General features: G+C 35.1%; 3 protein-coding genes across 3 annotated transcripts; 2 read left to right on the forward strand and 1 right to left on the reverse strand.

The window, feature by feature from the left end:
* Positions 1 to 981: 981 nt before the first annotated feature.
* On the reverse strand, positions 982 to 3,928 carry LOTGIDRAFT_213275 (hypothetical protein; the record flags this gene model as incomplete). The annotated part of the gene is made up of 4 exons (XM_009051016.1): positions 3,810 to 3,928; positions 2,869 to 3,186; positions 1,780 to 1,947; positions 982 to 1,223 (listed from the first exon to the last, which is right to left on the reverse strand). The coding sequence occupies exons 2-4, from the start codon at positions 3,182 to 3,184 to the stop codon at positions 982 to 984; spliced, it is 726 nt and encodes a 241-aa protein (XP_009049264.1). The 5' UTR covers positions 3,185 to 3,186; positions 3,810 to 3,928.
* Positions 3,929 to 5,153: 1,225 nt separating this feature from the next.
* LOTGIDRAFT_158306 (hypothetical protein) lies at positions 5,154 to 6,983 on the forward strand (the record flags this gene model as incomplete). The annotated part of the gene is made up of 3 exons (XM_009051017.1): positions 5,154 to 5,267; positions 5,538 to 5,713; positions 6,902 to 6,983. 3 exons carry the CDS (start codon positions 5,154 to 5,156, stop codon positions 6,981 to 6,983), a joined length of 372 nt encoding a protein of 123 aa, XP_009049265.1.
* A 2,232-nt stretch (positions 6,984 to 9,215) lies between these two features.
* On the forward strand, positions 9,216 to 10,541 carry LOTGIDRAFT_158307 (hypothetical protein; the record flags this gene model as incomplete). The annotated part of the gene is made up of 1 exon (XM_009051018.1): positions 9,216 to 10,541. The coding sequence occupies one exon, from the start codon at positions 9,216 to 9,218 to the stop codon at positions 10,539 to 10,541; it is 1,326 nt and encodes a 441-aa protein (XP_009049266.1).
* Between the last annotated feature and the right edge of the window lie 1,856 nt (positions 10,542 to 12,397).

The raw sequence follows: 12,397 nt of genomic DNA on the forward strand, positions 1-12,397 counted from the left end.
AGCAAAATAAAACCTTCTGCACATGTCCACATACTTTCCCAGACGCTAAGAAACCATTCACGAGAAAACACCGGCCTTGTATGAATTATAATAGGAAACTACAAATTTGATGTGTTAAACGATTCCTCGGTGGCCAAGTAAATTTATAGAAACTATATAAAGGGTTTAGATATAGTTTCACGCATAATTAGCGTAATTCTTTACATTGAAAATAAACTGGTCTAGCCCTTTAACAGTTATCTCCCTTAAATTCAGTATGTTTAGATCAAGCAAAACGAAACAAAACCATTGTCTGCAATACCAGTTTACCAACAAACCCAAATATTATTTGCTCTCTTCCACATTTTCGTGTCACCATATAGAGTAATGTATGAATGTAATGCTGTATCACCTTATGTTGTTGTATAATAAAAGAAGTGTAATAAAAGTAGTGTGTCATATTTGTGTTCTGTTATTAAATGTTATCTCTTCCCCTATGTATACCATAATTGTGATATTTAACTCCTGTTTAAAGGGACAGCTTCACCATTCATTTGACCAATTGAACTTTAGTCTCAGTAATACTGTTCACAGCTCACTGTCAAAATTTGAGCCTTTAAATCCATATATGTACAGAATTATCTAGTTTGAAAGTTAAGATGACGCCTCATCATGCCACATAATATACAAATTCAAAAGTGAAATTCCTTGTATGAGGTATTTTTGAAGGAATTATGAGATTATTGTACATTTCTAGTACTTCTAAAGACTATTTACATATATTCAAGACCCAAATCAACATCCGAAAATGGCAAATCTGTCCCTTTAAGGACTGTCAGTTCTCTGCTTGTTAATGGAGGATTTGATAGGTATCCTTCACATGATTAGAATATTAGCTGTAATAAGTATATGTAATATGTATAATAATTATGGTCTAGCTAATCTTCAAATGATGTTAAATAAAATAAAAGATTGTGATTATGGCATAGGACAATTTCAAATTCAAAATCTAACCTGTTGCCGGAAATTTTGAATCTTTCTGTCCAAAACGACATTTTCATCTTTTATTTTCTTCAAGTCTGTTTCTAGATTAGCAATTCTCGTGTCTGCAACTTGTAATAAATCAGCCACGTATGGATCATCTGGAGGAGGGATGCTGCTCAGATTCGATATGTCAGATTCAGGAAGTTGGGTGTCTATTTCCATACGCTGACGACGGAAAGGAATTGTTTTCTTTCTTCCTCCTGAAAATTTTAAATTTGAGATAAAATGGAGTTTTACTTCTATTGTCCTTATAAAACTACTGAAGATGTCAAATTATTCAATGAAAGAAAATTTTGCCAGTGGTATATGTCTCATAATGGGCATGCTAAAGATCCCTCTACAGATGAAAATTACAGACTTACATGAGTACTCTATTGCCCTTGTCAACAAAATTGAGGTGTATTTTGTGACCTTATAGACCTTATTCACTCCTGGTTTTGGAACCATAGAATGCAGGGCTCATAACGCAGATTACAACATCAATTCAAAAGATGGTCACATTATATGAAAGAATAACCTTTGTTATTAAACACTTGGTCTAGAGCGAGAATATGGACTTAATACTGCTTTTCTCAGAAATGTGTGAATGATATGAAATATGATTAGTTTTGAGTTCGTGTGATAGGAGAAATACATCAAGGTGGCGATTTCACTATAGCGATACAATGTCACCTTTTTTGTTTTTGTTACAAGCGTTCTTTCCGGATTAATATATCTGACGTGTGAATAAGGTCTATTCCACCAACAAATTCTCACCTGGAGTTTGAACAACAGCATGGAAATTTTTTTCTTGCAACTGAACAATTCTGTCTGATTTTTCTTTTGATTCTTTCTCCAGAGTTTTTACTTTATGAACATATTGATTGTTTAAAAACTTCAAATCTGCATTCTCATGCTCATATTTCCGTAACAGTGCTTTGAATTCTGGAGAAAAAAACAGACAACAATGGATTAATATCGACATACAACTACTAAAAGTTCCACTTGAGTGAGGCCTTTGAGGGTCTCCTCAGAAGAAGTGAAGTAGAAGCTTAACTGAACAATTAATAATTTCCACGACCAAGATCTGATTGGCCTCCAAAAAAGGTGACCCATGATGGGCATTTAAAATTCATGTTCACATTTGGGTTCAGTGCTTAAAATTCTAGAGAAAAAAAAAGGAAACAACAACAATATCAACATATAAACTTAACTACTGAATTGAAAATTCAATCTGAATGAGAGTCTCCTCAGAAGTAAAAACTTAGTTCAGGCCAAAATCTGAATGACCCCTATCTTCACAAGCTATTATGAACTGAGTCTTATACCTCAACTGCAATAGCCATCTTTGTTGTATATCGCAGAATGCAGCGATTTGATTGGATTGTACCCAATATATACAGCCAATCACAACTCTTAACAAAAAAGATATTGGTACCGGTACCAGTAGTTAACATTAATTATGGTTTATTGTTTACTGACTTTGTGTCAAGGGCTCTGATTGGCTGTATTCTCAGCTAGTTAATCAAATCAAATCATTTCATTTTGTGATACAAGAACAGTAGTGGCTATTGCAGTCAAGATATAAAACAAAGTTTTTGTACAATTATATTATAGATGATATCGTGTCAAATATACGGGATGATAATGGTGTCTGTGATGTGCCAAGTCTGACTTCAAATTTTTCGTTAACAAGGGGTGCGCATTATACACAGGTAAATGGATTTTTCCCGATTTTAATGGGAAAAGGAAGGGGTGCGCATTAAACACCGGTGCGCATTATATTCGGATATATACGGTAATTTAGCTTTTGATGATGACATCACAGTGGTTGAAAGTACCGGTACTTATAAACTTAAGATTTACCTCTTATAGCACTGTCAGCATCTTCCTTCTGTTTCACCAGTTGAAGATGAACTTCATTATTTTCTTTCACTAGTTTTGCATTATCACTTTTATACGGTTCCACAGCAGAGTCCACTTCCTGGGTCTGAACATGTTTTTTGTTATTTTCTAACTTGGAATTCTTTAAACTCTCAGTCGTGTGAATCAAATCGGCAAAAAGTTTTTCAACCAATGGAAGAGATTCTATTCCTAAAGGTTGTCGATAACCCAATTGATCTAGTCGTCTTCGTAAGTTTGTAAACTTCTGCTGTGCTTGGCCTGGTTGATTAGTCGACATCTCTAAAGAAATAAAAAGAATAGAATAGTGTTATTATTGGTAGTTCACAAACCTTGTATGCACTTACTGGTTTACATTAACATAGTGTGCTTTAGCCACTACCATATTTTTCTGAGAAACTTCGATATTTTTTTTCTTGATTTTTGATATTTTAAATTAACATTTCTCGTAAACTTGGATGATGCTCAAAATGTAACTCCATGATCATGATCTACAAAGCCAATGACAGGCTATATCTATCCTACTTTACTTCCTCGTGTGAAAATTTCATTAGATGCTACCAATGTTTGCTAAAATATCGTTTTGGATTTTTGGTTTCATTAGTAGTCTAGTTAGTAGTCTACTTGGTTAAATATTTATTTACCCAAACCCTAATCTTATATGATTTATGGATGATAGTTATTAGGCATATTGAAACAGACCTCCTCTTTTCTGCTCGCATTTCAACCTGAATGAAGGTTTTCAACATCTTCATCCAAATCATCAACAACAGATTTTCTGACTCAAGATTCAAGAAATAAGAATGAAATCTGTGAGTGAGGTGAGTGGGAGTTTGAAACAGAACGGACGAAGGTAAAGAGAAAACAATTTTAATGAAACTGAAGCGAACATATATTTAACTAACCGAGGCCACTAGAAGTTAAAAAGTTCCAAATAAACCTAAATAAAATCTAAGGCTATATTTTCATCATTATAAATGGTGTCACGATGTTTATTATTCGTCTGTTTTCATGTCACAACAAGAAGTTTGAAAATGGCGGAAATGGATTATGCTCGACGATTTGTGGTTTCCATTAAAGAAGAGTTCTTATTATCACGTGACCATCGTCTGCTTGTTAAAGGAGATATTTCACTTACGAATTTTTCATGACTACTGTTCATACTTCTGCCTTTCATATCAAAGGAAATACAATGCCCCACAAAGTGGCAACTATCGAAATGAAAAGCTAAGGGTAGCCTGACTTGATAGCTACAATCGTACGAACAATGATGAATTTCCGACTACCCCATCCGCTTTATAGGATAGGCCTAGTTTTTGGCATAACCTTGCTTTCAATCTCCATGAGTTTCTGTGCCTGTTCCGGAGTGGGAATGCTTACGTTGAGTTTTGCCTTGTCCTTGGCGTATTTGGTGGTTATTAAAACAATAGGCCCACCCGTCATTTGACACTTAGCCTAATGATTGTTCGAGATATAATCTCGAGTGGCAAGCTTATAAGCTACACATTGGCCGTATAGCATGTTCAATGACTATATAGGATCTATAGCCTTAACTAGAATTACAATTTAAAGTTGGAATGTATTCTATCTAAGAATCTATGGTTTTATTTGATATAATTTAAAGTCATTCTGCATAGTTCTAGCCCCATACATGCTATATGCCTAGGCCTACATTAAAACTAATCTCACACATGGCCAAAAGCTTAAGCCTAGGCTAGGCTACATGCCTGGGCCTAGATGATAAACTTAAACTAATCAGCATAAATCAACTTCAAAATCATTTGCTGTGTGTTGAATTCATTTTACAAACGCCTATTCTGTATCATCTTCACAACGTCATAGCATATAGTAAGATCTCCGTTTAATTCGTAATTGCAAAGATGATTAAATGTAATGGGATATAACAGGCCTACATTGTACTTTTGTATAGTGTTGATACAGTATAAGTATATCATTGACTATCATATCATTGATGCATTTTTTGTTGAAATGGAAGTCTGCAATAAAGCTGGACTGTGGTCTATTGTTTACTAGAGACAAAATGAGAATGAACCCCTATCTCTTCCAAATGAGATTAAATCAGTCCAACGTCGATTAAAAAATAGGTAGGGTAGGCCAACATCCCAACTTTAAAAGATCGATCAACTTGAAACGAGGATAAACAATAAACCCAGAGCGTAATTAACAATAGGTATTTTAGTATTCTATAATATTAAATTACTATACATGTTTTATCAAACTCTAACAAAATGGTGAACGTCTGTGCTGTTTTAAAAACAAATGTCCACGAAAAATCAATCCAGAAGGATTTTTTATCCAAATTTTCCGATTTTCTCGTGACTCTGACAGGAGCAGACTTAAAGGTAGGTTCGGTTTCATATTTTTGATTGTCTGTATGACTTGACACTTTATTTGGTAGCTAATGAGACGAGCTATTTGAGAATATATCATAACAATGGTTGAAGGAGCCGCGGTGGCTCAGTGAGTTAGACGCTTGCTCGCTAATCTTAATTCATGCACCCATTCATTCATTCATTCATCTATTCGTCAATCCATACATACATTCACTCATACATTCACTTACTCACTCGCTCAATTTTTCATTTATTTCGGATCTCGGATTATGATTTCAGAATATAACCCTGGAACTGTATACTGATGTCACTATGATGAGGGCTGGAACCACAGCTCCCATGTTAAACATCGACTTCGTACACAATTCACCTCAGATAGACCAAACGTCTAAATATGAATATGCCAATAAAATAACTCAGTTTATTTGTATTCATCTTCATATACCAGAGGACAGGTTAGTTACGATCCATGCTAATTTTTATTATCACACCTTGTGCTGTCAATGCGTGTTTTTTTTTTTTTGGATGAACGTCAGAGTTACTCGGTTGAAGACGTGTTTTGGATATGAAAGTCAACGCCAGGACAACTTGGCTTACGACGTGTTGTCTTTTATCTTTAGATTGCGATTCTATTAGTCGCCCCTCCCCCTCCGCTCTGTCCCCGCCCCTCCACTTTAAATATATTTTGTGCCCGCTTGACATTTCTGTTAATTCAATTTAATATCCTACAAATTGTTTCGTTTTAGAACGCTGGTCTTATTTACTGATTCCAGAAAATGTACATAGACTTAATAATAAAGAAGTAACGAATATAGTTGTTGAAAGAAGGAAACTGATCATAAGTTTAAGAACTGCTGATTTTTTGATGGAAAAAAAAATATATTTTAAAAACATTTTATGTCTTATTTTTAAAAATTTAGAATATCTGAGTTTATTTATCTACCCTAAAACTCATACCTATATCCCTGGACCTTTTTGGATTAACTGAGCAGGTCCGAAGCTAGATTAGAGTCTCAGGGAGAGGCGAATTCTTTGAATGGGGCTCAACTACTGCAGCGACTCAACAAGTCATTTAGGTCATCTAAATTTTTCAGGTGGGTGGGGGGGGGGGGGGGGGCAAAATTTTCTTGGGGGGGGGGGGGGGCTCACCCCTCTTGAATAGCCCCCCTCTAGCTATGGGCCTCGGAGGAAGGAGAGGGAGTCGTGTTATGTCATGTCCAGCGAGCTAACAGTTGAAACAATTGGACATATTCTGTGGATAAGGTGTGCCTAGTCTCTCAGAGGCGATGAAACGGGGAAAGGTGTTCGATATATTCGTCGGAACCCTGGCGGTAAAATGTGTTTCAAAATTCACGAAAATGAGCTTATAGAGACACGTGTGAGATAAGCAACAACCTCCCATCCCCACCACGACGACCCACGACCATCCCTCACGAACACCCTTGATCTACAGTTACTTATGGTAAAATTTTAACAATATAATAAGATGTGGGACTAGAAAACAGACGACCTAGGGCAAAATCCTCTTCCGTTGTTGGTAGATAAGATAAGATAAGATAAGTTTATTGTATCAAATACGCCCATTAAAGACATCATACAACGAGTGGTACATTTGAAAGGATATAAAATTATTAAATTTACAGACTTCAACAAAAGGTAGATGATGAATTACATTATATTAATAATTCACAGACAAAAATACATAGAACTAACAGAACATGGTAAATCTAATATATAGGCATAAAATTGTATAGCATAAATTTATGAAATAAAATAAAAATATAAAACGACGAGTCGACTTGTAATAAATGGAAAAATAAATCACACGATAATGTGCAAACAGTATTAAATGTCGATACAATTAGCTACGTTTCGGGACTAATCCCTTTATCAAGCGAAAGATGACAAGTTAACGTCTGCTTCTAGTTAAGTGAGGAAATAACTATGAATAATATATTATAAGAACTTATAAGAAATACATTTTCTTATAAAATTCAATAATAAAATTAAAAGGTTACGCACCTTGAAGAATGATTGTAAAGAGGTTTTCTAAATTTTGTATGTGTATCGGGGACAGTAATAGCATCAATTTGCACCATTCAAATTTTCAATCAGACGTCTGTTTTTCCTGCAATTCCACTAAAACTAAATGTTTGCTGACGTCACTAATCGCAAAATATTATGCTTTATCACATCAGACTTTTCGCGATTAGTGACGTCATCGACCATTTAGTTTTGGCGGAATTGCAGGAAGCAAGGACGCCTGATTGAAAATTGGAATGGTGCAAATCAGTGTATGGTATATTTATGTAAAATGTATTACTTCTATTGATATATTCCCAGGGAACTCGTGGTTTCCATTACAAATTCAATAATGAAAGTACATGCATATTCAAACTTTTATTTATTTTTGTCGATTTGGAATTTTCAACGATAATAATGAACATTTGAAGTGTTCTACTGCATATATAAATATACATGAATGTGTGTAATATTAGTTTCCGTTGTTTTCATACTTTGAATAACTCGTGATATGGTCATAATAAGCTAATTTTGGATTCATAATAAAGACAGAAAGAAAGACACAACTATACTTTACAAGAATAACAACTTACGTTCACCAAGGATCTTTTCTACCCAACCTATTGGCATTGATATTTCCAGAATTATCCAAACCCATTTTATACAGCTGGGTCGACTGGAATTATGAGTGACGATGACTTAGTCCACCGAGATTGTGTTATAGTGACATAAACTGTATCGTCGGATGTTACAGGATTAGTCGAAAAGTGTTGTACATATCTTGTAACCTTTGTCAAAACAAACAGTTTTCAAATTAGAATACATGTAATACACAAAAAATGTAGACTCTCTGAAAGGGATTCCTAGTTAAGAAAACCAGTAGCAGAGTGGCATAATGTCATTTGGAAGAGTGAGCATGCCTCGCCGCAGAATTCATTATATAGGAGCTCAAATTTAATAATGATTAAATAATCAGCCGAAAATACCGTGACTTGCGTGACGGAAACTGTCGAGGATTGCCGAATGACTCATTCGCTGTGAATTCACATTATTTGTAAAGGATCAGTTTTCGTACAATACATAAAGGATATATTATATAACAATTCATAAATTTGGTGAACAAAATTTCTCGGAGATTTGGCACTTGATTCACATTTCTCTATTTTTAGTTTATGGGAATATTACATCAGCAATTACAAAGCACAGATGTCCAGTTCTCTGGTTTCAAAAGAGATTTAATCATCATTATATTGTCAATATCCTGTGATGCATATCAATTTTGTAGAAATATCTACACAATAAAAAATATGTCTTATATAGTCTATAACATTTTTTTTAATATCAAAGACGGACTTAAACGAAGTTAAACCGCTTGATAGTCTTGAAAATCACATTCGTAAAGTTGTTCTAGGTTGTGGAAGGCTTCATGAATGCAATTGTGAACTGCAGATAATCTATATATTCATGGATCAATCAATCATGGTCGGAGTGGCAGTGATTTTGAATTCATATAGGTTATAAGAATGTATATGGAACAAAACGTAAAGAGTTGAATATTGTTAGAAATATTTAAACAGGACCTGAATCTTGTTCTTACTCGGAGTTTCAAGCTATACGATCTTCAGTCAACTGACTTATTGAAGTTTGGAAAGTTGAGATCTTTAGACAACCGAACTATTTCAACTTAAGTCCCTACTAAAGTTGGACAAGTAAAATGTGTTTCGTGTCTGCACTTCGATGTACTCTTTTATGTAACCAATTTATAAGACACTGACTTTTAGAGTGAATTACAGTAGGTCTACACACTATCAGAAAAAAGATATTAAAAGATTTTAAAATCGTATTGTGGATAGGAATAAAAACTAATGCGCCAACGATCCGAATCATAAATCGTAACCCGAAATTCAAAGAACATCGTGACAATTTGAAGACAATATGAACCAAACTGAAAAAGACGCGATCTATTCCATCTTCTGTGAACTGACCAAAGATGTTCAACCTAAATATATTCTGGCCCCGCTAATACAATACCGAGTTGTGACACACGAAGACCTTGGCGGTCTGGATGTCCAAAACTATCTCAGCACCTCGAGAAGCGAACAGATCCTCGTGAAAATGATCGAAACGTGTTCCCTGGAAACGTTTGTGAATATTTTACGTCATGAAAATATATATGACCATTTAGTCGAACTTGTTTTTGCAACAATATCGCAATCGAAAGGTACAGAAAATACTAACGGGGTCAACTATCAAAATGCAGGTGTGCCATCACAGCTATCCCGCATTAACATTTACACCGGAAGTAGAAAGAAAGTCAAACGGGTTGCTCATTTGTTGAAGCGTCTCATTCATTTTGGAAAGGCTGAGGAGTTTCAAAAGAACGTCAACAAAATTGAGTCGAAATGGAATTTTATGAAGAACAATCCACGAGTTACGAACGTCCAGAAGGCAGAAGTAGCTGACCTCTTGTTCAGTGCTCTGGATTGCCAACTTGCCAACATGAGAATCAAAAACGATCCTGGAATGTACAATCATCAATTCTTCAAAGAAATGGTCGCAATTATTCCCTATACTTCCAATCCTATTTTGAGCAGCATGTCATACACGGCTCGATTTGGAGCCACAGTCATCCTGGAAGAACCGTTGGACCATGGGTTAGCTCATCTGATGACTGCGAAGATGCATTCTGAAATGATTGTACCGTGTAAAGAGGCCGGAATGGTTTATTATCAAGAGATTGACATTCTGGTCAGAAAATACGAAATTGAGACTAATGACGTCATGAAACAAGATATGTTAAGTCGGTGTCGTCTGGCGCTAAATCAGTTTGATGAAGAGACGTCTGCAGTGAAGGAAGATTTTACCCGGATGTTGTTTCTGCGCATGGCAAATATCTATCTGGGAATCAACGTGTTTGGTTCGGTGATTGCGCATGTTCAAATATCGGACGGGGATCTCCGAGAAGCGGAAAATTGTTTAAAAATGGTGAAATCCACATGGAATGGAATGGACACAAGACGAAAGATGTTTTACTATATTGCCAAAGCTGTGTTGAATCAAAACCGGAACAGGCCCGACATTGCTTTAGTCAAATCGAAGCTTGCTCTAGAGTTAGCAAATCAAGGAAAATTCCTTAATGAAAAACCGTCCATCGAAATTCTGATTCAGAAATTTGAATTTGAATTTGCCGCCAATTGTGAGAACGAAATTGGGGACACTATAAACGACCTCGATGCCATCATGGCTGACGATGAAGATTAATAAAGGAAATGTTAAGAGGTATGTATGTGTATCTTGGACTCCGATAGCACCGATTTGCACCATTCCAATTTAGACCTCTGTGGTTCCTGCATTTCCACTTAAACAAAGCGTTTTGATGACACCATTATCGCAAAATCTACTTTATATTTTATAAGGCCCTTTCCTATAGTGTCGTCATTTGTAGTGGAATTGCAGGAAACACAGGCGTCTGACTGAAATGTGGAATGGTGCATATCGTTGCTAACAGTGTTCCTGATACACATGAGTCCTATAAAAACTAAGATTTACTTTTCGTGATAAGAAATATCAAAACTGAGAATACGTTTAGAGTCTATGTACAAGGGATAGTTTGCATCAAGTAACATTCTGTTTATGATTCTCTCCTGTTTATTTGATACTGTATATTGTTATGTAATATATGACTATCTATATTACTGAACATATTTGTATTGTAAATTAAGTTTGGATATACCGATTCTCTCTCTTTGTGTACGTTGAAATCTGATCGTTCATGTTGGTTGGTTGAATAATTTCTGATGCAGAGTTACTGTTTTTCAGTCTCCAGTCAATCTATACTCCAAGATTATTTCAATCCACCCGATAATATCGTGATCCGGCGTAAAAATCCACCCGGAGATTTTGTTACAAGACACAAACGTGAAAATGAAACTTTAATGAAAATGTACACGAAAAAGGGATGAATAAATAAATAAATAAATGAATACCGTAACTGTTTTAAATAAATGAATAACTGTATAAATAAATGAATAATTCTGATAAAAAAAATGACATATTAATCAACAAAACAATGAATCGAAATAATAATAACATCAAGGGTATGACTATTACCCAAAATATGCGAGGCTGTATTGACATTCAGACAAGGTCAATGAAATATTATCAAATATATACTATTATCTAAAATAAATATATCATATCAATTATATTCGAGAGTGGGGTGAAAAGTTCAAAGGCTGGCTCTCTAGGAGTTATGCCACAACAATGTACTGGTATACAATAAAATTAATATAACTTGTAGTTTTGAGATTATATACTTTTTGTCCCACCCTCGTATTGAAAGGCAAAAGAAACGCTATGAAGATGTAGAAGAATTTTCGTTTGTCTAATACACCCAATACTACAAAAATACACAATCAATTATTATCAGGGTTCATCAAGTTGACAAATCAAGCCGCACAGTGGCATCGGGTAATCCCTTAAAATGAATTACATTGCAAAATGATGCCATCATAAATCAATATTCCTTCATCCACCGAAAACATCAATATCGAAATAAGAGAAGAAATAAAAAGGGAATTCCAGTGCTGATATGACAAGAATTAGTCGACTCCAGAGAATTTCCGAGAATTCCAGATAATTCCACACATCAACAATGATTCTTTTAAATATCTTAGTCTTAAAGGGATTGTTAAATAACGGTTTGTGTGTATGGGGACACAGATAGCATCGATTCGCACTATTCAAATTTTCAGTCAGACGTCTGTGGTCGTAATAATAGAATGCTTTCTTGTTAAAACCGTATATGAGACCACCATTCAAAAGCTACAATTGATATCTATGGGCATTATTTGTGATAGTCATAATCCAAGTCATATTTCAATTGGGGATATCAGGCTTTTTTCTTGACATAAAGGGGGCGTGGTGGCTCAGTGTGGCAAAATGTCTCTTCCTGTGTCCGTCGTCATCTCCCAAAACAGGTTGAAAATATGGGCATAAAGCTCCATTTTATTTCCTTTGTCAAGAGGTTGCTGACATGTTTGGGATATAAATGCCTCAGTCAGGACATAAGGGTAGAAAATATCGTAATAATAATACGCTGTATAGCACCATAATGT

The sequence above is a fragment of the Lottia gigantea genome (genome assembly GCF_000327385.1).
Source record: "Lottia gigantea unplaced genomic scaffold LOTGIsca_16, whole genome shotgun sequence".
Taxonomy (NCBI): Eukaryota; Metazoa; Mollusca; class Gastropoda; family Lottiidae; genus Lottia; species Lottia gigantea.